The following is a 27,816-nucleotide window of genomic DNA, read 5'->3' as shown; positions in this document are numbered from 1 at the left end:
TATATACATATTTTATTTGCAGATTCTGAATAACTAAAATTTCTAAATTTTTTAACTTATTTTATTTTATTACTGGGTTTTTATAATGTGAACATTTGATTGATAGGTGCGAAGGTTTTCACGGTCATTGTTATCAATATATTTCTTTTTTGGGTGATAATATCTAACACACACGGTATCACCCAAAAAAGAAACATATTGATTTGATTGATAACTTACATAGCTATGGAAAATGATTATTTACTGTTTTTACAAGTAAAGTGTCAATGTACCCTTATTTCCAATATGAATTATACAGGGTTTTCATTAAACTCTGTCACAAAACCACAATGATCAGTATGAGCAAGAAGACATATTGACACATTGAAATAATTTTTTAGAACAAATAAAATTTAAAAATATTCAATATCAAAAAAAGGAAATGGTTGCTTACTTCTGCAGGGGAGAAACGAGGAGGGAGGAGGAAGGAGTCTGATACGCCGACAACCGCACAACCGCGCTCCCTTCGCTTCTCCCCTGCAGAAGTAAGGAACCATTTGTTTATTTTTTATTTCATTTTTTTTTTTAATTTCTTTTTTCTATTTTTTTTTTTTAATATGCTAATATGTCTTCTTGCCCATACTGATCATTGTGGTTTCGGATGTGTCAGGGTTTAAAGAACATCCTGTATATAAAAATTGTTGTTTTTCCCAAATAAATTATTACTGTTCGATTTATGACTTTAAGATTGAATGCTGAACAAATTGAATGCTGGAAAAATAAACTTAATGTTATGAAAACATACGAGTAATGATGTCATCCTACTTTAGAAATTTGATATAGACGTAAACTGCATCAAGGTTTCTGATTTTGCTTTTTAGAATTTCATCTCCGCTGGATTATTTATACGATATGAGAACATGAAAGGATTTGCAGAGTGTATAATTATTTCAAAGCCTTCGACTCTGAACATAATATTACAAATCGTAAACAAGTTATATGTGCGTAACGTCAAAGCGGGTAAATATAATGTACACGAGCTGCTACTTCGTTTCCTCAAAGGTTTTTGAAGAATCATTACAGGTAGGATCTTTTCACCGGCATAAGTAAATAACTTAATTTTCTTTATTTTGTTTATCAGCCAATTTAAATAAACTTGTTAATATTTTAACTGCGTCCGACTGGATGAGGAATAAAGTTTTGAGAATGAGATGTTACCAGAACCCTGGACGAGTGCTTTCCACTAAATGGCTACTCTCAGGTAATTTTTTTTTTTTAAAGATATCGAGAGGAGATAAGTCTACACCGTAGTATAGTGGTTGGTGCGTTCAATAATCATGCACGAGGTCTAAGGTTCAACTCCTGGCAGGGTGGACGTGAAGTATTTGATTTTAAAAGTGATTGTTCACCAGGTGATAATGCATCCTCAAAAAGTTACCGTTTGGTGTGGATTTTGGGGCAGCTGCGTCATTGGTCCGTACTTTTTCGAAAACGACGTTGGTAGGGCGGTCACCGTCAACGGCGAGCGCTATAGAACGATGATAACCAATTTCTTATGGCCCAAATTGAACCAGATGGACTTAGATAACATGTGGTTCCAGCAGGTCGGCGCTACGTGCCACACAGCGGACGCCACGATTGACATTCTGCATGAACGATTTGAGGGTAAGGTTATCTCTCGCAGGAGCGATCTGAATTGGCCACCACGGTTATGCGATTTAACCCGGCCAGACTTTTTCTTGTCAGGTTTCTTGAAGTCACAGGTCTATGCAAATAAAGCACAATCGACCGATGCCTTAAAGGTGAACATAACACAGGCCATCGCTCAAATTCAGCCGGATCTACGCGGAAGAGTCATTGAAAATTAGAACACTCGGATCCGTGCCACCGTAAGAAGCCGAGGCGGGCATTTAAACCATGTCATATTTCACACTTAATGGCACATATGGGCCTTTCTAATAAAAACGGAATAGTGTTAATACCTCACACACAACTTGTTTTATTTCATTTCAACATCTACCCGCCCTTATTGGAAAACCCTTTATATATTTTTCCAAAAATGTACCTACGATAATTACTAGTTTTAGGATAGTAATTGTGATGAAAATCATTACAATATTTCAAATATAACACATATGTGAGAAGTCAATTAGAATATGCCTCAATTATATGGAATCCCCAATATAAAATATATATAACAACCCGGAAAGGATACAGAAGAAATTCATAAACTCAATAAAATATCAATTTCACTGTACACCAAATTCAATTCAAACTCTGGAGTATAGAAGAGTGATTGCAGATCAAATATTCCTGTTTAAACCAGTAAACAACGTCGTAGACTGCTCTTTACTTACAAATTCTTTAGATTATCTTGTACCCAACAGAACAAGACTCTATATTACATTTAATTTGCCAGTACCTAGGACTAACTCAATGAAAAACGACTTTTTCTTTAGAGCTTTTCATTATTATAATACTGTTCTCTCCGGTCACGCAGACATTTTTCATCTCTCCCATATGAAATATAGAAGATTCCTTATAGACAGTACACCCGTTTAGTCGTACTCGTATGTTTTTTATTATATTTTGTACCTTTTACATTATTTTTACATTACTTTTTTCTTTTCTTATTCTTTAAATTTAAATTTATCTTATTTATATTTACTTTATTTTTATTACTGTATATAAATATATGTATTTTTATTTTATTTGCAACTTCTAAGTGCCTAACATTTCTTAACTGTTAAATTGCTTGTATTTTGATACCGATAATGTACTTAATCAATAGCTTACACCACTGCGGAAAATGTATATTGACTGTTTTGACAATTTTCGTTTATATATATTCATATTTTCTGTATACTATATAAAAACTGATGTTCTTTTCCCAAAAAAAAATAATAAATAGTTATGGAGCTGGGAGATTATATATTTATTTATTTGGGAAAAAAACAACAGTTTCTACATATATTTCATATAGGAAATTAGGTTTTATTGTAACTTTAATCGTAAAAACCTCATAAATCATTTTTCACCGCTTATTTAGTTATTATTCAAGTTTACACATTAAAATAACCCAGTAATAAAATAAAAATAATTTAAAGTTAAGAAATGTTAGTGATTCGGAAACTGCAAATGAAATATGTAAATATAATAAATCATAACAAAAAAGTTATTATAAAAATGATAACAATGTAATAAATATAAATAAAATACATTAAAATGATGAATAAGTACATTTTTAAATTTGTTTTTTTTAAATAAAAAAAATCTAAATAAATTAAAAAACTTTTTAAAATATTGAAGAAGGTACAAAACATAAACATGAATATACAGTTTTAATGACATATTCATATAATTATTTATTTATTTATTTTATTTCATTTTATTTGGGATTTTTACAGCTATTACATAAATAAAATAATTAGAAAAATCTTAACAATACTAAAGCCAATTACAAAAATCCACTGTAAATATAATGACACATAATATATAAGAAAAGAAGTTTAGTAATTTTATTTGTGTGACGTTTGTATTCATGTGTATGTGAATGTGTGTATGCGTGAATGAATGAGGGAGAGGATACATGTGCGTGTGGGAATGAAAGAGGGAGAGGGTGCGTTTGTATGGGTGCGTAAGTATGAAAATAATATATTTGCTTAAAACTTGTAAATTATATTAAAAATGGTACAATAAAGAGCTTAGTAAAAAGTTAGAAACCTTTTTGTTAAAATTCAAATGACGAAATGATATAAATTGTTTTTTTTTTTTTTTTTTTAAGTATGTTAAATTTCAAAACCGTATTACGAAGAAAAAAAAAGCATTTTATTTTTTAAATTTAACTGATACACATCGAATGAATAATGTGCGACGAGTCCTATACAATACAGTAGGTAATCACAAAATGCATTATACGGGCGTATTATCAACGCCTATAAGTAATCTTTTATATTTGGTATAGGAAAGATGAAAAATGTCTGCGTGACCGGAGATAACGGTATTAAAATAATGACATGCTCTACGGAAAAAAACATTCTTTCTTGAGTTTGTCCTGGGTATACGCAAATTGAATGAAGTGTGGAGTCTTGTCCTGTTGGGCACAAGATATTCTAAATATCTTGTAAGTATAGGGCAATCTATGACGTTGTTCACAAGTTCAAATAGGAATAATTGATCTGAAATCACTCTTCTGAGTAATTATTAAGTTTATTTATTTCCATATGAAAACATCTGTCTCACGAGAGAAAACCAATACTTTTTAAAATTTATACCTTCGTAGAATTGAAAAAAAATGTTTTTTTATTTAATGAGTATTATAACTCATTTTTTTTACTGTCGTACTATGGAACTGAACCATCGTTATGTACCGATGCACCCATCGATAAAAGATTTCAGCTCTTTAAATTCACGAAAATCAAAATTGAAAGCCACCCACTTACCCCAATCCATTTCAAAGGTCTTGTGGTCTTTTTCCAGATCCACACATTGCTAAAACAATTTTTTAGCCTTTATGAACGGTAAATTAATTTTCTTTCAAAAATTCTTTCTATACAACAATTCGCGTTTTTTCAATTAACATTTGCTGCTTTCAATGCCCCTACTGCCGTCAGAACAACCTTAGTATATATTGTCAATTTGTCTGTCACCCTCAATCTGATTTTCCCAATCCAGAGGCAAAAGGTTATGTTTATTAGCTTGTTAGTATACCGAAAGAAACAAGTCCGATCCAAAGAACATGAACCGTCACCACCCCTTCACCGGCCAAATATTTCGAACCTATTTTAAGCCCAAAAGAAAATCATTGTTCATAAATACGCTCTTTTCCAAGCAGAGAGTGGTGCTCAAGTCAAGTCAAGTAATTTCTTCAAGCATTTGGACATGCTCAAAACATTGTTGAATTAACTACTGGGTAAAAGAAGAAGTATACAACATTGGAAAATTCTTTTCAAGCATTGCCTAGTAGGTGAATTAATTCAGCCGGATGAATCTCACCCACATGATAAAGGTTTCAGCTTTTTTACTTCACAAAAGTCAACAGATGGAAGAGTTGAGGAAATGTGGATGTTCAAACATAGGCAGAATGGTAAATGTTACACAGTGTGTAAAGTGGCCACTTGAACCAGCCAATGATAGGTCATAAGCCCTGTGAATGCCTAGTCTCCCATATTCCCTTCTCAAAAATGTTTTCCCTGTCTGTTGCAACATTTAAAAAAAAACCCTCTTCCCTTTTCCGGAAGTAGACGATACATGGCTTGAGTTCGATTTCGCATTGTTACCATGAAGATCATCCGATTAAAATCCCGTTAGAACCAAAAAAAATATATACGTTTAAATTATTTGAATTCAACAAAAATCAACAGACGGAAGAATTAAAGAAATATCGATGTTCATGCCTAGGCAAAATGGCGAATGTTACTCAGTATGTTTATTGGTCACTTGAACTAGCCAATGACAGGTCATAAGCCCTGTAAACGCCTAGAACTCCACATTTCTTTCTCTAAAATGTTCTCCATCTCTGTTCTAATGTGTTAGCAGCTAGGGGCTTTATCGGGTTTTATTTTTATGCTTCGGTGTTTTTCCTTAAAGGAGCATTTTGTTTTGTCTGTCTCGTAATGTACACGTGTGTAGGTGTGCGAGCAAACATTATCACATAAGGCCGCTATCCCTTACCCTTTCGGCGACAAACCCTTTTAAACAATAAATGGACGAGGAGAACAGGAGAGAACTGGATTTGAAAGGGTTGTTACTATAAATTAATTTAAAAACGTAAATATACAAACATACCTACGTTCATCATCAATCATTTTAAAATGTGCACAAATGCATATCGCTAACTCAAAAACTATGAAAAAAGGGCATTATGGATTTTAAATTGTACTCAAATAATTATCATTAAAGCAAAAAGGTGCAAAAACAATCATTATTAATTCAAAAACGTGCACAAAAAATCATCACATCTTAAAAACAAACGTTTACAAATAATCATTCCTTATTAGAAAAACCTACACGAATTATAAAATAATTATCATAATAGTCGGCCTCGTGGTGTAATGGTCAGCGCGTTTGCCTACCATGCAAGAGGTCTCGGGTTCGATTCCCGACATGGTTGATATGAAATATTTATTTATTAGTGTTTTCACACTAGAATATTTGTTAGTCCCTGGACTGGCACCTGAAGCGTAAGACTGATCATCTTACCTTAATGTAACAAAAAGTTTCAAGATACGCTGCGATTGGTACACCAATTCAGTGCCCTATACACTTTTGGCTGCGGAAAGGGAATAATGATTATGATGATAATTATCGTTTATTAACGAATAATAATCATTAGTTAAAAATTTCAAAAACCATTATGTCATATCTACTCTGCTAAAAATCAAACCCAGGACCTCGATCATGGTGAATGAATGTGGCAACCACTGCGCTACGAGACGGACTCATCTCTACTCGTTATCCTTTTTAAGAATTTTTAATTGAGTGTAGCCATCGAGTAAAAAACACTCGTCCAGGATAACGGTTCTATTTCACTCACTGAACTTTAATCTTCATCCGTTCTGCCACGGAAAAGGGGAATCAAATATCTATAATAATCCCATTTGTATTTTACAAAATATACACGAGTCATCCATTTTCAAATTCCAATTCATATTGTCCAGTTTTTATCAAAACTTCAGCGAAAATTTTCACAACCAGTATTTTAGTCAGTAAAACAGCTGAAAAACATCATTCAATTCCAAAACGCATCTTGTACATTTTGACGTTGCATGTTTTGTTTACTTTTTTAGTTTTTCTTTGTTATAATAAATAATAAAATGAATTGCCCTTAAAACTGCTTTAAAAAATATTACCATGATTCAAATTGTTCCTTTAAAACATTTCCAAAGTGCCATAAAACATTCACAAACGTCACCATGTCCATAAAACAATTATAAAAGTCACCTTGTCCGTAAAACACAAAAGTCACCATGTCCATGATATACATATGTTTAAATAGTTTTTAAAATATCTATCATATGGTTACACAAATAAAGAGAGACATTTACCCAAGCGTCAACCACAACCATAATACAAGATACTCTAATAGGGATCTGATACTAAGTGAAGGGGTCAACACTGTTCTGGCATCGAGACAACACTATAACGTAGGCAAAAAGGTCCATAACCTTTTGCCAGAATCGTGGAAAGACGGGAGTGTTGTCAAGTTACGGAAGGTGTTGACCTCGCTCTTTCATGACATTGGTCGTAGGGAGTCAGAAAAGTTGATGCATGCCACGGATTGGAGAACCTTACTGGATGTCAAAAATAAAATATAAAAAAATAAGGAATAATTTAAAAAATATATATTTATAGATGACAACCATGAAGTTTCGCATAAATAAATTGTCTATGTTTTTATGAATGTATGTATGTGTATGCGCATGGGTGTATGTACGTGTGTGTGTATGTACATGTGTATATATGTGTATATTTATATATACATGTGTGTATATATGTGTATGTCTGTATGTATATGAATCAAAATGTGTATCCGAATAAGTTTATATTTTGTTTGTCTGTGCTCTATATTAATTAGTTAAGTATTATAATATATTAAAATGTAATTGCCTAGCTTGGAACGGGGTATGTACCCTTGTTAGCTGGGCAAAGTGAATATGGAATTGTATTTGATAAAGAGTTTGAATAAATAAATAAATAAAATAAAAAAATAAATATTTAAGAAATACTCTGCTTTTCGTTCACGTTATATTTCATTCAGTTATTACATATTTTCTGTAGTTTTTTTTGCACCACAACAGCCCTTGAGGCTCATTACAGTGGTGAATTACAGCACAGTGCACCCAGGCTTGAGAAGAATCACATTTGGTTTTTGTGTTCTCACCGGCAATCGAACCCAGAACCATCCAACACATTATAAGTATATATGTTTATAAAATACAGAGGTCTATAATACACATTTTTCGTGAATATCTCAAAACAAAGCTAAATAGACAAGATGAACTTTGAAAATGAACGAATCACGTATTATCGTCACACCTACTAGGATTTTTTTGAAACAATAGATTAAAAAAACAAACAAAACATCACGCCGTTTCCCCATAGGGGTGCAGAGATGATAGAACACCACACCACTCTGTCTATTGAATATACACCTCGCTTCCTCTACATTCAAACATCCTCTCATGGACGCGCGCCGATTATTCCAATTTTTTAACATGACCTGTCGAGGAGTGGACAAGTTGTGTAGAATACCTCGTCATAGGAGGAGGATATTTAGTAAGTGGACTGTATTGTTAGGAAAGAAGACTGCGCAACTCCACTTACCTGCTGATGATGAGGCGTGATGAGTGCTGGAACCTGACTGGTGAAGCTGGCGGTCGTAAGACGCTGGCACAGCTTTTTTGGAGCTGGTGGTCCAAATGGACGCTGGCACAGCTCGCTTGATGTAATAAAGCGCACTTCTCTCGTGGAATGTTATTTGTGTACTCAGATAATGTTTTTTCGGCACTCACACGTAGAATTATTGTTACATGGAGTGCGCTTGGAAATGGGAAGGACGGGTACGTAGATATGGATTTGGTTGCGAGTTGGTCCGAACATGACCATTTTGTATTTGTTGGGCTTTACCTCGCCATGTCCTTCACGGTTTTCCTAGTTTTCTGCATCCTTAAAAGAATACAAAATAAATTTAATTAATTAAGATGTAAATAAAAAGACATTGAAAAAAGAAACAGCTTAAAGTTAAAATTGAAATGGGGTAAACTTAAAAAATATTAAAACAACAAAATAAAAATAATTTCAAAGAACTAAAATACGAGAGCATCTGTATGACATTTGTATTAAATACTCGTAGACCATTGCATACCTAATAACCGTTTTTTTGAATGGAAAGTAAATATATATGTGTTTATGTTACGAGTATTTTCGAGTGATAAATAAAGAATTGTGTTTAGGGTAAGGTCTAGTATGGTGCGCGTAGGGCGCCGCCTCCCGGGGTGTTATTCTATTTGGCCTAAAAGCGTTACGTCACCAAGAGCCTATAATTTCATTACCGACTCTGTTAATCCGGCAGTTTGGGCCCAATAATCGTACACAGGGTTTTGCCATACACGTTTCTATAATTGACTTTAGGAACTGGCGCAACGGACGGACCACCGGAAGGCGGATTTTTTCCGCAAAATTCATTTTCCGGTTAACTGATAATGGAAATATTTTTTGCGATGTTTTCGAAGCTTTTAGCAAATGCCGCACAAGGAGTATCAGATTTGACAGAAAATTTCCTGGCAAACTTAGCGTCCGTAAAATTTTTCATTATTTTTACGTAGTCACATATTTACCCAAACATATTCGTACATCCAGTTTAAAACCCCGAATGTTAATCCCCCATCCCTTCCTTAAATTCAAACCTATTTGGGGTGGATTCGATATTTAAAAAAATCCTTTTTATTTATTTTATTTTTAAGATACATATTTTTTATTACAATTCGAATAGATTGTTACGATCAATTCTTGAACAAATTCACTCTTGATATTTAAATTCGCAGTGTCTGTATAAAAGAAACACCCCTTTTGGTTAGAAAGAGACATTACACGTCAAATTTTATAACAACAAATAATATATTTTTCATTTGACATTGACAGGCGCCGTTGGTAAAACAGCTATCTGTGAAACTTAGCGTCGTGGGTTCGATTTCCGCCAGTTGCAAGAAAAAAAACCAAGAAAGATTTTTTCTCAAATGGTCTAGGTGTTGTATAATTTTTATAACTTCCTTTCATATCTTATTTCCCATCTGCTGACAAGCCTCTAAAGACGAAGTTTAGCGAGTTATTCTTTAAAAATATATAATATTTAAATGCAAGTACTATTTTTTTTTTTATGTATACATTTTATGTTTGTATTTTGGAATACTATGTATGCTTCCACTTTCCATTATGTTGTATCCGAACTCATCCCAAGACTTTTGGTATTATGTAGTTTAGGATACCTTTTTTAACCTTCTGCTCGTGTTTTTTTTTTTTTAATTGAAATTTATTATGACAGATGATATAAATATGATGGTGATATATAAAAAGAAATATTACTAGTAAATACAAAAATCCTATCAAACCAAATTTTGCGGCTTATAAATAAATGTAAATTATAAAAAACCTATAAAATTTTGTCGATTTGTCGGCCTCGTGGTGTAATGGTCAGCGCGTTTGCCTTCAAATGTATTCAAGTATATGTTTATTCTTTAATTCATTTGTATTTTTTTCTCTATTTTCCTACTTTCTAAAAAATATTTTAAACTATTTTATTTGGTTTTGTTGACTTTTTTTCTTTCTTTCTTCTTAATACTTTTTTTTTAAAGCACCAAAAACAAAACAAATACATGTTCATTATTTTATATGTGTACAATATTATGTCTGTACTCTTTCAAATGAAAGGTTTGAATAAACCTTAATAAAAAACTAATGTCTGAGAACCCGACGACAAACTATTTTTTAGTAGTTTATATTTTTATTCTTATAATGTGTTAATATTATAATATCATGGGAATTTGATCGAATAATCACTAGCTTTAAATAGGTGCGAAGATTTTTACGGTCACTGTTATGAATATATATTGAGTTTTTCTACTGACATTTCTTGGTGGAACTGCATTTTAATTATAATAATAAAAATACTTTATAGTTTTATTCCACTTTTATTTATAATTATTTTATAAATTGTTTACCAGTGACCGGGTTTCGTCGTGACCGACATCGTCCGACTGGTGGGAGACTAAACAAATTTCTATGTTATATACAAGTGCAAGCAGGGGTTGTAAATCATGATTTTATATAATTATGTAAATAAAAGAATTTAAATTAAAATCATTTAAGTATAAGGTAATAACAATTATAAGAATATAAGTTTTGTTTGAATGTATATAATAAAAACTGGTGTAAAATATATAATTTTATGACGTTCATAAAATTACTTGTTATGAATGTGTTTATTTTTTGGGTTATACCATATGTGTTGGATTTGTTCCGACGTTTCCGAAGGATGTGTGTTTTGTAGAAAAAAGTATGTGTTTACCTACCGCAGTAGTCGGTAGTAGGTACATTCCTATTCGTTTTTGTAGTATGTAGTGCTGGGAACCATATTGAGTTTAATTTAAGCCCGTCGTCTTTGTTTATGTTATTTGGGTGTCTGTGTATTTCAATTGCCTCTTTTATTATTCGTGCACTGTAATTACTGGATTTATGTTAATTTTTTCGTTAAATATATATCCAGTAATTACAGGGCACGAATAATAAAAGGGGCCATTGAAATACAGAGACACCCAAATAACATAAACAAAGACGTCGGGTTTAAATTAACCTCAACGTGGTTCCCAGCACTACATGCTACAAAAACGAATAGAAATGTGCCTACTACCGACTGCGACACGGTACAAATTACAAGTACTTAAACACATTTTTTTCCTACTAAACACTCAGTTTACCCTGAGGATGGCTCCTGCAATGGTTGCCGAAACGTCGGAACAAATCTAGCACACACGGTATCACCCAAAAAAGAAATATATCAAAGGCTGAATCTTTTTTATTCTTTTGTATTTATTTTTATTTAAGAAAGTAAAACATGATCAGATGAAAATATAAAAGGACAAATAATGAAACCCATTATACCGCGAAACCGGCTTGTCATCAGGTTTCTTTTTTTCCTTTACAAAGAAAAACGTTAGATAAATTATATAAATTTATAATAATATAAGCATTTTTAAGAACCAAAAGCTTACGAATTTTTTACACAAAATTTATTTACAAAAATTAAAAAAGTTGACTGTTAACATAAAATAATAATCAATACGAAGCCTAATTAACTTTGTCTTAAAATGTTGATTACTTTTAATTAAAGTAAAGTTTAATCATGTAATACTGTTTTTTCAACTCACACAAGTCGGGAATAATTTTCATTCCTTTGGCAATCACATTTGCGAAAACAAGAAAGTGAATTGGTAACATTATATCAACCCACACAAAATACTTGAATATACGAGTTTAAAAAACACTCTGAAACAATCGATGGTGATTTGCATGTAAATGATGAACAGGTGTTTGGTACAAAATCTAGCACAGATACAGCAAAATCGCATTGGAAACCATTTTGGTCAGTAAAACTTCATTACGTTTTCAACGAGCTTCTTTATTCAATTTTGCTTTCAACGGAATTGTTTTCAATTTTCCTCTTCCTACTTCCACCGTATAATGTACAACAGTCGGCTTTACTTTCCTACCGATTTGTTTTTCTTCATTCTTCGGTTAATGTAGAATAAACATTACATTTTAATGCCGTATCTTCGAATTCAAGCAAAAACATACGGGCAATATTTTAATCAAGATAATTGGAATCGGGCGCCATTATGTTTTTATTTATTTATCATTTTAAAAACCCGCTAGGGTTATGTAAACATTTCATAACGTCAAAACCTGCAACGTCTTGTCTGCTTAGTATACTGTCCTCCAGGGGCGAAACGTGTATAGAAGCGATTATGCACAGCTTACCATTATATTTGACTAACCATAATAATGTTTTATTGTAACTTTATTTACAGAAAAACAAATAAATAATTACCATTTATTTTAAATCATTTCCATCGTTTGTATTTTTATCCTAATATAAATATAAATTTTAATAAAGCGCGTCTAGCGCCTGCAGTGAGCCAAGAAACTAGCCGATTATTCCAGCTTATTTTTTCATACAAATAAGTATACTATATTTTGAATGTACTAACCCCAGTGCGGGTTTTTTCTCCTAGACTAAACTTGCAGATTACACAAATTATTTGAAGATTCTTAATTTGGAAAACAGTATTTCAAACATTGTTTCTTAAGGACCATTTTTATTTGGAATGGTACTTATGACATAAGACCATAATAACTTTCATGCGTCATAGTGCAGGACATATAGCACTCCACCCGGCCGTTTTAAGAACTAGTAATTACTAGAACAATGCGGCCAGTTGTCATTTTATTTGAATACCTAATATCGACTGAATTCATAGTGGTATTTTTGGTTTTTTGTAATGAATTATATATTAAAGTAATGGATAATATATCTATATAATATATATCACAAAGTTACATCGTTTGAGTTGATTTCATGGATGAGAGTTGTTGTATCACACAGAATCACAGAAAAATATCAATTTATGGTATATATTACTTACATTATATTATGTACCTCCTATGTAGGTACAAATATATAAGTATATTATACTTTTTATAGCTTACCTGTAAATAAAATCACCATTCGCCACTGCTGTCCTCATAAGCAAAAAGGCGGCTATTTTCAAATTCGTATTTTGAGATATGACATGACACTTTTTAGTATTTACAAACTTTATACAAATTTTTAAAAACTGTAAACAATAATAAAAAAAAACACAGTATCTGCATTGTGTTTTTGCTTGTGAATCTCTATAGTCTGGAGAATGTGTATTTGCTTTTTTTTAATGTATCGATTTTCGTACTGAGATATTTTTTTACTGCTTTTTGCTTTATATCAAATGGTTCGAAATTTCTTATAGAATTTCATTTCGTGATTTTTATCGACAAGCTGTCTTTTTACTTATGAGGAGAGTAAATTTTATCATGTGTTTTTTAATGTTGATAATATTTATTTCCAATGTAATTTTTCAAGTAGGTAGTTTTATTTTATTTTTTTTATTTTTTTTTTATCCAGAAAACATACAGTCATACATAATTAAAATTAAAAACAACAATTTTTAAAAAAGACCAATTAAGTTTTCATAAATTATGCAAAAGATTCACACATTAAATGTGACAAAAAAATAAATAAATAACAATTTCAAGTGAGAAAATAATAATTGTTAACATTTGCATTTTCCATGGAGGTAATAAATTGAAATAATTAAAAATACCGAATGCACACGCCGAGCCATCCACGCACACACACATGAACGCATATATAAAATATACACAAACATATACATTACATGCGGCACATATACATAGCATAAACCACTCAAGATGCACATTCAGCAACTATCCCAAATAATCGACCCCATGAAAAAAAATTCTGTATAAATTAGGTAAGGTTAGGTTAGGTTAAACGAAAACATAAAATTAATTATTAATAGATGGCGCTTTTATCAATGAAAAATGCCATTTTTACGTTTATTTTCAATGGAAATTTTACAAAACTTAGTTTGCGGAAACTTTACATTATATTGATTGTAACAAATACCAAAAATATATAATTTAGGTTCTTTTCACAAAATGGTATACAAAAAAATAAGAAAAGTTATTTTTTTTGTAATACGATTGCTTCTAAAATCAACGCTGAGAGTACCATACTAAAAAATATTTTAATAAAAATTAACTGCTTTGAATGACGTCACTAATTCACATAATTCAACCAATGATAAGAGAGTTGTGGAAGATTTCCGGTTTACTTACCGTCAACGGGCCATTCAGCAGAACTAACAGAGAAGAAGCGGAAGAGAACTTAAGACGTCACACGCAGATTAATTTCAGAAATACAAACTTTAAAAAATCATGGCGGCGCTGATAATTTTTTTAAAAAAGTAATTGTCTCAGTTTAATAGTCAATTAACAAATAAATAAAAACACTGAACTTCCTGATTCAGGATAAACAAAAAAGAGAATCAACGGTCTTCTACAACTTATTGAACTCATCAAGTTATGACATTATATTAACCACTTTCATGTACCTAAAGTTGAAAAAAATCACATGCGTCGTTGTTCTACGATCATAACGATTTATTCATTAAAAAAATATTTTTGAATGTATATTTATTGAGAAACAATATGTCCTAACCACGTAGGACTCAAGTCCTGTATTCAGAGAAAATGTAGAACTATAACAAGTTCGTGTTGAGAGGGAGGACAAATAATATCATACAATCATACTACAATAATAAATATAGTACAACAATAATATTATAGTATAACAAGAACATTATTGAAAAATAATACAAATCACATAAATATAGAAATGACAATTAAACATTTATTTGATTTATATAAAACAACCAAATCAAATGTATAAATATTAAATTTTGTCAAATGATTACTCACATTGTGAAACAAATTATTTAGTATTTGTACTATTTTACTTTACTACCATTTGTACTTATACTGACATCTCTTGTATTAAAAAAAAGCTTATACAGTAAATGGTTTCTCACCTGATTCACAGATGACACTAAATAATATGAGCCTCGTTAAAACTTTTATTCAGAATTAAAATCTTACTGCAAATTGCACAATGCACATCCATCTACAATACAACTAAATACAAAATGACGCAAATGTCAATAATAACGCGTATCAACAGTTCTTCAAGCTTTCCAGATACTATAGTGCATCGGAAATGTTTTGATAGGGTAAGATTCCTTCTTTCAATTTTCTCCTGAAGTGCAGTATCCGTAGGGTTCAGGCAAGAGCCGGAAAAGCGAGGAACCTCCTGATTCTTCCAATCCAACCACGGCTAAATTCAATGTTTAATCTCAAGTGGTTGGGCTTGTTAAGACCCCCCTGAAGGATTTATGTAGCATAATGCTTACATTGTAAAAAAATGTATGAAAGAATGTGCCCACCCTTATGTATGGAATAGTCGAAATGTCGAGATCCGTGCATTAAGTAACGTTGATATAAGCAGTATCGACCAAATACGGAAGAACTTCTGCATCGGTTTGAACATGTAGAGCAAATGGACAGCAAAACAATGGCTAAAAAATTAAAGAATTTTGATGGATGAAGGAAACGAAGACGACTAAGGAATGCGGGAATAACGTGAGAGGAGGCATTAAAATTTAATTATGTAAACTCTTGTATTTACACAGTTACACTTTGTAAATAGGTTCTTCAGACAAATAAGATTCTTACGGTGAATGGGTACTGAAAAAGACTCCTGGACTGGCACCTGAAACGTAAGTCTCTTCACATTACCTTCCATGTAAGAAAAATTATCTAGATACGCTGCAATTGTTGTATCAATGCAGTGCTCTATGCACCACTGTGTGTGAGTAGGAAAATTATGATAATGGTTCAACTCTCACAAATGAGAACATCACCAATTACAATCACACCGATATAGTAAGGGCATGGAGGGATTTCAAAATCACTACTAAAAACGCTATTGAGTCATATCCCACTAATATACAAATCAAGTCAAATAAAAAATAAACCTTGGATAAGTAAAGAAAAACTAACTATGGTTCGAGAAAAAAAGAATACTTTGAAAATATATCAACTGAGTAAATCAGATAATGCATATGTGTCCTATAGAACAATTAATAATAAGATTACTTTAGCTGTAAGGCTGGCAAGAAAGAATCTAGAGTGTAATATAGTTGATAGTGGACCGAAGGCGTTCCATAGTTATATCCGCACGCAATTAGCATCAAAGGTGTGTGTACCACCAGCTTTAAGACAAAACAACTTGGGTGACATTGTCACAGCTCATCATGATGTAGCTAACACCTTTGCAAAGCAGTTTGAAAAATCTTATATCCGAGAACCAGACGGACCGATTCCGGGAATATTATCACCGAGAGTGCAAAACTCAATAGAAACTTACTCCAGGAATAGTCCTTCAGGTACTAAAATCCTTTAAGGATACTACTTCTATGGGGCCAGATGAGATTCCAGCTATCCTTCTAAAGAGATGTTCCACAGAAGTGTGCAAGCAGCTTGCGTACATAATGACTCTCATTTCAAAATGGAAAACTGCCGCCAGACTGGAAAGAGGCCATTGTTACTCCCATCTACAAAAAAAGGGACAAGCTTTCTGCTGTTAACTACAGACCCATAAGTCTTACAAGTATAGTCAATAACATTAGAGGATTCCTTTCGCAAGAAAATGTTATCGTAGAAGAGCAACACGACTTTGTGCCGAAACGATCAACAGTGACAAATCTCCTATCCTGTGTGGATACTTGGACTCAAGAGTGGAACGAACGTCATCTTACAGATGTCATATATCTTGATTACGAGAAAGCTTTTGATCGAGTACCAATAAAACGACTTGTGTCTAAATTGGAGCATTTTGGTATCCGTGGAAAACTCTTGGGTCGGATCGAATCACATATTATCGAAATTGTCAAATGCACCAATTCCCTCTTATACTTAATAAGGAAAACATTCGCTCACATCACCCAAGATTTGTCCCTCAAAATTTATAAAACATGTTCGTCCACTCCTGGGGTATGCCTACCAAATCTTGAGTCCTTATTTTAAAAAAGACATAGAGTTGTTGGAGAAAGTCCAGAGAAGAGTAACTAAAATGGTAGTTTCTCTAAGAAATAAATCATACGAGGACCGCTTAAGGGAGCTCGGGACTGGAAGCGCCGAGGCAACGTGGTGACTTGATTGAAACATTCAAAATCTAAACTGAGCAATATAATGTACCCAAGTTGAAATCAATGTTCACTATGAATGAAAATCGCCATCTCAGAGGTCATTCATTGAAACTCAACACTACCTCCTTCTCATCCAACCCCAGGAAGAACTTCCTGACAAACCGAGTTGAGGAGAAATGGAATGACCTTCCTGAGAAAGTGATTGGTGCTAGTTCAGTTAATGTGTTCAAAAACCGCCTAGTCATGCACATCAATTTATAATGTTAAATAACCATGTACACTTGATATACACGCATCAGCTTAATAGCTGCTAGTGTATTATTATTATTAATTATAATAATATATTTGTATTATTAGTTTAGTTTTTAATACATCTCCCATTCAAACTATCTTTTATTTATTGATTATTGATTTTTTAATTTGACAATTGTAGTCTGCATTACTTAACGGGCTGTTTAACCCATTTCGTAATGCTGACTGTGTTTATGTTGTGGATTGTGATAATTTTTTTCTAGGTTGCCGTGCCACATGCAGGTTGACATTTTGCACAGCATAAAAGCGTCCATCATCTCGGCTAAAGTAATTAGTAGAGCATAATATAGTATGGTTCTTTTCCAAAACAATTTTCAAATTGGAACTTTTTAAGGAATCAATATTTTTTATAATAGACTGAGTTAAAGAATCATACGATGTGGATACAGTAAGGAGGGTATGACGAGTATGTTTAGTTCCACCAGTTATTAAAAAAAAAAAATTGTTTTAAATTTTTCTTAAAACTGACTTAATTCTTGAAATGATTTTTAAAATTAAAAATGCGTCATAAATTTGTACATTTTGGTGAAAATTAAATATAAAAACACATTTAGCATCCATAAATTTATATAATGTAACAAAAAACTTGATTTTCCATATCATTGAAATAGTCCACTTCTGAAAAAATCCTACACCTGAGGTTTGTAAAACAGAAATAGAGGGGATCCAAAGGGGCGAGGACGAGATTTTGGCCTATGCTCATATTTCCTCCTCCCCCCTCTTTAATCTGCATTGAGTTTGTAATTTGTAATCCGTAGAATATTTTTTATCATTTCTCTGACATTCCAGCTGACAGAGTCCCTGAGGACTTTTTAACAGCTGCGGGTGGATGGAGGGCTTTTGGATCCCTCATTGTAGGTTTTAAAACCCTGGAATACTCGCATGGTGGAATATGCTTACCACTATGCTGTGAAATAGTGAAATACTGCTTCATAGTAAAGTGTAGATATTTAGTAAATTTATATTTCTTGAAAAGTATACATGTTTATAAATATTTTGTTTTATAATGAAATACCAACAGTATGTTCATATACCACTGATTTTCTTAAATTGAACGGTTTGGATAGGTAGGAAGAAATTGCCTTACGGCAATGTGACCGCCCTTATGCATATGCATGTTAACTATATATGTAGATGAAGTGTTTAAATAAATAAAATAGACAAATAAAAATAACATAATTCCGTTTTTCAAAGCATTTATTAAATGTTTCCTTACATTAGTGAACAATCATAAAAATATTTTTTTTCATTACACAAATTTAAAGATGAAAAATTAATTTCATATGACATTTGATTTTGGGAATACCTTACCTGTTAATGATTTTTTGTATAAAACGGAAAAAACAACTATGATTCTAAATGGAATTAATGAAAATTCACCGAACAATCAATAAGATTTTCTGCAACACCTTGATTATATAATATAAATATGACCCTGGGAAAATCAACATGCGGCAGGCATTTTAAGAACGAGACAATTTAAAAACGTGAACATTGCGACCAAGAATACAAATTGTCAATAATGCAGAATCATTTACGAAAATCGAATAAACAAAACGCACGTTAATTTTCCCATTGTCAAAACAAATTTCTTACGAAAGTTACATGAAGATCTTAATTAATCTAATGACAACTTGGCTCTCTTAATTAAAAAGGTAAATAAAGTACCGGATAAGGTTTCCTAATTACACTATGCTGGCTAAGTAGTACCAGATTTTAAATCTACATTTACACTTCGTCAAAATAAAGACGGTTCAATAAAAAATCTAATGTAAAAAAAAATAAAAACAATGTTGATCTTAAAATTAAGTCGAATTGTTAATGGCATTGAGTAAAACAGAAACGATACGAAAAATCATTGTTTATAAATTAAAATATACATCAGACATGCTAAATAATGTATACGGTACCTACCGTATACTAAGTAAACATCTCAATAATCTGCCCCTAAAAACGATTTTATATGATCTCTAACAACCACTGAAAATGGAATTTCGCTTATACCAACTGACTCAAAGTATTCGCTGTTATATCTCCACTTGTTGACGGTAAAAAGTTTAAAGTTGCAAATAAGATCCTCAAAATGAAGCACAAAAAATATTCTAAAGAAGTTGAAGGGAAATAGTTTGATAATTCAAATTGGCAAGAGAAAATGACAAACATAGCATGATACAAAATAAAATAATACTTCTAAAATGGAATCATAAGAGCAAAGAAAAACACATTATGACTGTCATTTGATATTTGTTGTTGTTATTTTTTTTAAGCGAAGACTTTGGCAAGAAGATATAAAATGACCATTTTATTTGATAAGTCCCTTAGCTCGACACAGCTCACGCATGAGACCCTTAAGATACTTGACTTCTCGTTGCAAGTCCGCACATTTCCCTTCAAGTTCGTCGTGAATATCCTTCAGCTCCTTTTCCTCGCCAGCGAGTACTTCAACTTCTTGTTTCTTTTTCTGTCGATACCTTGTGGCCGCATTTTTGTTCTGCTCCTTTTTACGGGACCTTTTATCATCGGGGTTCCTAGAATAAGGTTTGGAACGAGTGTAGCTCTTTTGCCTGCCAGAAATACTAGCGCTCGAGGAAGATGAAGACGGACCCCAGTCATCGTCACTACCGTACATGCTGCATGACGAAGAAGAATTTGGAGATAACGGTCCAGATTGAATGTTATTTTCAGCAACTGATTTAGCATAAGTGTGTTCAGGAGGAGGAGCCACAATTTCGGTGTTTATATCTCGGGTATCTTTGGAATATTCAAATGCACCTTGGTAGTAATCAGACACCGAGGTATCAGATTCATTGGAAACAGGGGAAGAAAGTAATTTGATATCGGTTTCATAAACATTTACATCTTGAGCTCGGTGAAGTACAAGTTCCTCTACGACAGCTAGTTCCCTGGCTAGTTCTGCCGGGTTTTGTTGTTCCAGATCCAAGATATCCGGTTGCCAGTTGTCGATGGGAGCTGCAGAGGGCACACGAGTTGGGTAGAGGAGTGGCGCGGGCTGGTAGCCGTACGGGGTTTGGTGGAAGGGCGGACTCTGGGGGGGCGTCAGGTGCGTGAGGTGGTGCAGCTGGAAGTCTTGTTGGTTCTGGTGGATGCCCACAGCGCCGCACACATTTTCAAACTCTTGGATGAGAGTCTGAGTATCTTGAATGGGCTCGTGGGGAACCGAATATTCGTCGAATATCGGTAGGTCCACTTTTTCTTCCATCCATACTGAGGAGAAGGGTTCTGTAAACAAATAAGAAAAACATGTTGTTAAAACCTGCAAATAGGTAGGCTTATTCAAATAACAACAAGAACACATACAATTTTCACTCGGAGAGATTTCTCTTTTGCGGCCCCAAGACTATTCAATGTCCTTGATGAACATAATAAGTTCTCCAAAACAAAGGGCATTTTCATTAAAAGTTTGGATTTTGTCTAAGAAAAGAAACCATTGGAGGAGACTACTGAGAGACATTGCATAGATTTATATATAGTACTATTAAATGTGTTGTCCAGATATTTATTAAAATTTATGTACTTGTATATGTAATAATTTTCATTTGTAGTATTCTTTAATAAAATACATGCTTACACTTTCTATTACCTTGATCCCAACTTAACAAGGGGCTCTTGGCCTCATAGAGTTAAGCTAGGGTTTCCTAGGACAGTGGTGCCCGTATCTTAACGGCCGTAGTGAATGGTGATGCGGTGGACAGCCGCCGTAACGGTGACTAGAGAGTTGTTTCCTAGGAAAACGGTGTTGATAACACCGTTAAAAAATAAAACCACCTCTACGATGGCTGTCCACCGCATCACCGTTCACTACGGCCGTAAAGATACGGGCACCGCTGTCCTAGGAAACCCTAGCTTTAGGGATACTTTATTATTGTTTTATAACATGTATCTTTATATGAATAAATAAATACACAGTATAATGATTATTAGCTATCTTTCAAAACAATTTTGTGACAAAATAAAATGAGGTCGAAAAATTTGTTATCTTAAAAACTCAATTTTACAATATTTGAAATAAATTATTTTTATTGCATACACTATACAGTAGATTCTATAAAAAAAAACATTTATTTAGTAAATAAATAAGACAGTCAGTATAAATAGAATTACAAATCAAGAAATTACTGATTATAAAAACTCAGGGTGGTAACATGCTTTATATAATAGGTAAGTATGTATGTTATATATTTGATATTATCTTATTTAATACTCCAACAGATACCGATAGTAAGCATGTTATAGGCAGCCAGACACTTTTAATTACTTTGTACATGATAAGGAGATATTTATTATCTATGTATCAAGTCCCATATGATGCAAATTTGATATTACGTCAAACACAGTACCTATTCTACAGAGGTTATTCAAATATTAAGGGTAATGTCTGGAAAAGATAAAAATTATGATAAACCATTTTGTAGACAGTAAAAAAAAAATCGCAATGTGAATGCATAGGTACATAGATACACATTGACATATTAATACATAGACATGTACTTACAGAAAGATTTGTAAAATACATATCTATAGATAAATAATGAAGGTCAAGTATCAAAATGTATCAAAATGCAGTTTGTCTATAGAATGTCAAGCAAAAAGGTCACGTTTACATAATCTTTTAAAATCAATATTTTGATGAAGTTTAATGCGACAAAAAGAGTACTCGAATTTTCATTAAATAAATAAATTCATAGCATTATGAGTGGAAAATTTTCTCAAGAAACAAGATAATAAATTATTTATCACGCTAAATACTAAACAATGATTAATTTTTATATTTAGAATATTACACACTCTCAATACTATTGCTTAATGTTTTTGTACCAATGTTTTTTGGGGTTTTGTGCAATTATTCACTGTAGTTCATTACAGATGATGCATTTAAATACCTATTAACCTATAAATTAATGTTAATAGACGGAAAACTTTGTATAATATAAGAATGTAACATTATTGTGACGAATTTTGAAACAATTTCACAACATCTCCATTTAACATTTTTTAATATTCAACAACATAGCATTTTTTAATTTTTTACGTACGTTAATTTTTTTTTTAAAGTAATATATTAATGATAAACAATTAAATTATATTAATTATTAAATAATAGTCTCATTAATAGGACGAATTTAAACCTTACAAATGGCCCGAAACATTTTGTTGAAAAAATAAAAATTCTACCGCAAAAGCCGTACCGGCAATATGCGATATTTAAAAAGTGAACTCATCATTTCGATGTTTTAAAGTAATTTACGTAACTTTCATTTTCCGGTTATAAACTGGACTTGTAGCCATTCTTGTACGATGCCTAATTGATATTCTAATGTCATTTCTAAAGAAACTAGTGTAGATTATGTAAACTGGATATTAAGTTAATTATTTTTTTATTCAATTAAGTGAAAATTAAATTTTAACTTCCCTTCCGGTTTTATGGATGTTACTAAGAAAAAACTCGCAAAATAATACTTTAAAACGTGGTATATTTTTCGGGTTCGATTCCCGACAGGGTTGATATGAAATATTTATTTGTAAGGGTGTTTTTACACTAGAATATTTCATAGTCCCTGGACTGGTATCTGAAGCGTAAGACTGATAATCTTGCCTTCACGTTACAAAAATGATCAAGATACGCCCCGATTGGTGTACCAATGCAGTGCCCTATGCATCATTAGGTGCGGAAAGGGAATGATGATGAAATAGAAACAAAACCAATAATTATTTATTTCAACAATATTTGAGTTTGTTCAATTTTTTGTAATTAATAATTTATATTGTTTTAGGTCAGGTACACTACCCGCGTGGCCGCGTGGCCGCGTGGTTACGCGCGGGAGTATTTTGAAAGAGCGAGAATTCCAAAAGGAATACATAGAAAAGTTACATTTAGCCTAGGTAGTAAATATTTTTGTAAATTTGTTTGGCAAACGACCAGAACAAGATGTTTGTATCGGAGAAAAAAACTAAAAGCGATATTTGAGAAATGCGAGGAAAATCTGTATCTGCCTTAATGCACCATCCAGTGGTCGTATCATTTATTTATTTATTTTAATGAAACAAACAGTCGACAATGTTATAACAACATTAAAAAAATATGGTTTTAAGACAGCCCAGCAAAGTTTCTAAATAAAAAATAAAAATTAAATTGTGGTAAGACAAAGGGATGTGTTTATGTGTATTTGTATGAGAGTAAGTGTAGAGGTGTGTTTATGTGTTTTTGTGTGGGAGTAAGTGTGAGCATAATTAAATAGCAAGTGGGATCGTATCGCAGCCAGAAAGAATGAGTCTTAATTTATTTTTAAATAAATTAAGGGGCATGTAAAATATATCAATACATGAACAAAAGCATTATAGTTAGAACAAGAACGATAGACGAAAGAGTGTTGTGCATAGTTAGTGCTACAGACTGGCAGATGGAATAAATACTTATTTCTTGTCACGCGAAAGGGGACATTAAGATTAATTTTGGAGGATAGGTTAAAAGAGTCTACTTTATTATTTAATAATGTATGTCATTTATGTATTTCACCGCTGTAATAGAAAATATTTTTTCGGTGTCAACATTATTTATTATTAAATTAAAAATTATGTTTTTATCACAAAGGTGGTTAGTAGACAGAACGTTTGTATACTGGTTTATTATTTATGTAAAACATTAATGTAAGAAACTCAGTATTTTTATCACTCATTTAACGCATTATTATTATTTTCTTTTTAACCTTTTCTCTTCTTTCTTTCTTATTTTATTAACATATTTAAGATCTTAATTTTAATGGGTACTTTTAATTTTGATTTTGTTCTATTTGTTTTGTCTATCTTCTTCGTCATCTAAAACAAAATAATGTTTATTAATTATTTTATATGTGTGCAAAATTATGACTACTCTTTTACTTTTATTTGAACATAAAAAAAATATGTCTGAGCACCCGATGACAAACTGTTATTTAATAGTTTATCGGGACAAACGGTTTGTCATAACATGTTTTTTTTTTGTTATAAAATTATATGTTAAAATAATAATAGTAATATTATTATTATTATCACTATTATTATTTTTAATGTTTCAACACGACTAATTTGTGATTGTTTTTAATTGCATAGTGGTGTAATAAAATAAAAATTAATTTAGGAAATATTGAAAATAATATTTGATTTTATAAAGGGTAGATTTTTAAAATTTATTTAACTCCTGTGTGACTATGATGTCCCAATACTATGCATAGGACACCAGACTTAATATTTTATCTCTCTTATTAAAAAAAATAATGAAGTTGTAATTTTTGTAAAAAAAATATGCGATTATTTTTATAAATTATGAAAAATAAATAATTAAACAATACTTTTAAAAAAAATACCGTCTACTTGTGGACAATACTATAGATAGCTCCGTGAACAGCCTCGACCGCGCAGGAAATAACGCTGGGACAATACGAAAATTCGGACGCAGTTCACACGCGAACGCTGCGAAAATGAATACACGACGGCGTTTGTAAGAATGTATTAATTTTATACTAAATTCGAACTAAATTATTAAGCGGATTTTTTTCTGTCGCCATTTTAGGTAAAAAAAAAATGGAGCGACACGTTCACGTCAAGCAAATCGCTATTGTCATAAGGTCCTGTCCGTATGCATTCACACGATAACAATGCGGCCGCGCGCGGTGGTGAAGGTAATCATTGTTCAGCGGAGATAGCCTGCCCCGTCTATTTCGGTGACGATGTCTCGGGACAATTTTCTGTCCTACAAATTGCTGTTTACACGTGGACAATGGTCGAGTCCTGGGACAAAATAATGTTGTATTGTTCACGTGTAGACGGCTATTAACTGTATTAAATAATATTTCGTCTTTTGCTCAGTGACATTACGGCACCGTTTGTAGATTTTTTTAAATGTTATTTTAAGAGTTTATTAAAACACGACACGGATAAGGGGATACATTAAAATGAAATACCTGCAAACATGAAGAAATATGAAAAATAGTAAAAAAATAAGTAAATTCGTCAATTTCAAAAATAGACGAAGAATATTATACTCATTACTGAGTAGTACAAGAGTAACAATGTTCGTTAGTATGTATTAGAAACGAGAGCGAAATACGATTTTGATTACGTTAGGAGATATTTATTTATTTATTTACTTAATTCACATAAACGCCCGAAGGGCTTTTACGAGTTTAGTATAGATAAAATAAATATTATACAGTAAGAAACAACATTCCAAAACAAGACAAGGACAATCAAGACTAATAAATAAGGGACTGAAATTATACAATAAACTATCAGACAAAACTAAACAAAAGACTAGGACAATCTTTTCAAAAGGCGTAAAAAATATAATTATCAACAACAGAGTATAAATAAAAAATGATATATTATTTTTGTAAAATAAATTTAATAATCCGTAAGGGTTAATAAATAAATTTCAAATAAAAATGATAAAAAATTAGCATTTGGTACATTCAAATACATATTCCTACATACATTTTTTTTAAAAAACCCGCTTACCCTCAAAATAGAGGCTTGTCAGCAGGTGGAATAGAGGTAATATGGAAGGAGGTAATCAAAAACACACCACAACACCCAGACCAATTGAGAAAAATCTTTTTAGGATTTTTTATCGCAACTGGCGGGAATCGAACCCGCGACGCCAGTTTCACAGTTGGCCGTCTTACCAACTGCGCCACGGCGCTTATCTACTAACTAGTAAGAAAATAAAAATGACATGATATACATAAATAATGAAAAAAAATAAACAAATCAATATTTTTTCTTTATTTTTTTATTTGGAAAAACAAAAGAATTTTTTTTAAACAATTCATATTAAAATGAAATGTTCGAATCTAATTAAAGTTTTTACACGACTATATAATAATTTTTGTAGACATACTAATGAACAGATTAAAAATATGTACGAGTATATAAAATTATTTTTAAAATATATTTTCTCGTATACGACAGAGTTAAATTAAATAATAATGGTTTCGTTCCCAAAGCGTTAGGAGGGATGAAAAGGATAAGAATAGATTGGGATAAAATATACAACAATATGCTGCTCGTCAAACTATTATTGACAATTCAATTCCATACATTAAAAAAATACTTGTTTATTTTTATTACCATTTACTTGTTTTTATTTTTTTACTATTATATAAAATTGCATTGTAGTATTGGCAAATACGCATTTCATAAATACATATTTTTATTTCTTATTTTTTTGTGATAATATAGGCTTGCTTGTTTATTCATTTAACTTAAAAATGTCTTTCTTGCTTACTGTAATACTTTATTTATTGTTTGCTTTACAGAATTTATTTCATAAGCTTATATCTTTGCATTTTTTGTTTATATGCTTACTGTTTTTTCTTGCATACCTTTGTTATTGATGTTTTTTTTTTTTTTTACTTTGTAAAACTTTTTATTATATCCTTTTTAACTAATTTCACATATTTTTTCTGTATATTCTGTGTTATTATTTAGTATGTTAGCATGTATTTTATTTTTATTTTTTGTAAATGCCTTTTGGGCGTTAATGAACAAACAAAATAAATAAATATGTATGGTATTAGGCGTGACATGCTAAGGGTTCAGTGCTTTGCGCTCGATGCAGCAATAATATCTATTCTATAAATAATAAACAATGCGAAATACAAGGTGGCAACAGAAAAAAACACAAATTGATTAACGATGGATATCTTAATTGATTAATATAATAGACGTATTGCACTTAAGATTATTGAGATACAAAATCACTAAAATGCGATGATAAATCCGTTCGAATCAATCGACCCGTGCCTTGTGTGTTTACAGTGATGATAATCACACATCGTACATATCGTACACATCGTCAATTAATAAATGCGTTTGTAGTGTCTAGAGTCGATTATTGTAATGGTATCTATGCAGGTCTACCAATGAACAAAATGACTCGCCTACAATCGGTATTGAATGCCGCAGCGAGACTTATTTTCGGAATCTCTAAGTTCAGTCATATCACTCCACTACTTCGGGAACTACACTGGCTACGTTTTCCACAGAGGGTCGAATACAAACTCTGTTGGCTTATGTATAAGTCACTGCACAACTCGGCTCCGGAATATCTAAGGGAACTGTGCATTCCAGATGAACTAGCTGACAGGCGTCT

At 31.9% G+C, this 27,816-nt stretch overlaps 1 protein-coding gene across 3 annotated transcripts in view; it reads right to left on the bottom strand.

The window, feature by feature from the left end:
* Positions 1-18,848: 18,848 nt before the first annotated feature.
* The window catches only part of LOC148282486 (activating transcription factor of chaperone-like), a 70,338-nt gene continuing 61,370 nt past the window's right edge, over positions 18,849-27,816 (bottom strand). For all 3 annotated transcript variants that reach the window (XM_088225025.1, XM_088225026.1, XM_088225027.1), the window contains one exon: positions 18,849-20,909. In XM_088225025.1, the coding sequence (XP_088081151.1) occupies positions 19,972-20,909 (938 nt within the window). In that variant the 3' untranslated portion in view covers positions 18,849-19,971. The remainder of the gene's footprint in view (positions 20,910-27,816) is intronic.

The sequence above is a fragment of the Micrasema longulum genome, unplaced genomic scaffold (assembly GCF_059751315.1).
Source record: "Micrasema longulum isolate JH-2025_06_02 unplaced genomic scaffold, ASM5975131v1 h1tg000323l, whole genome shotgun sequence".
Classification (NCBI taxonomy): domain Eukaryota; kingdom Metazoa; phylum Arthropoda; class Insecta; order Trichoptera; family Brachycentridae; genus Micrasema; species Micrasema longulum.
Note: the sequence above shows the minus strand (reverse complement) of the source record. Positions and strands in the feature narration are given on the sequence as shown.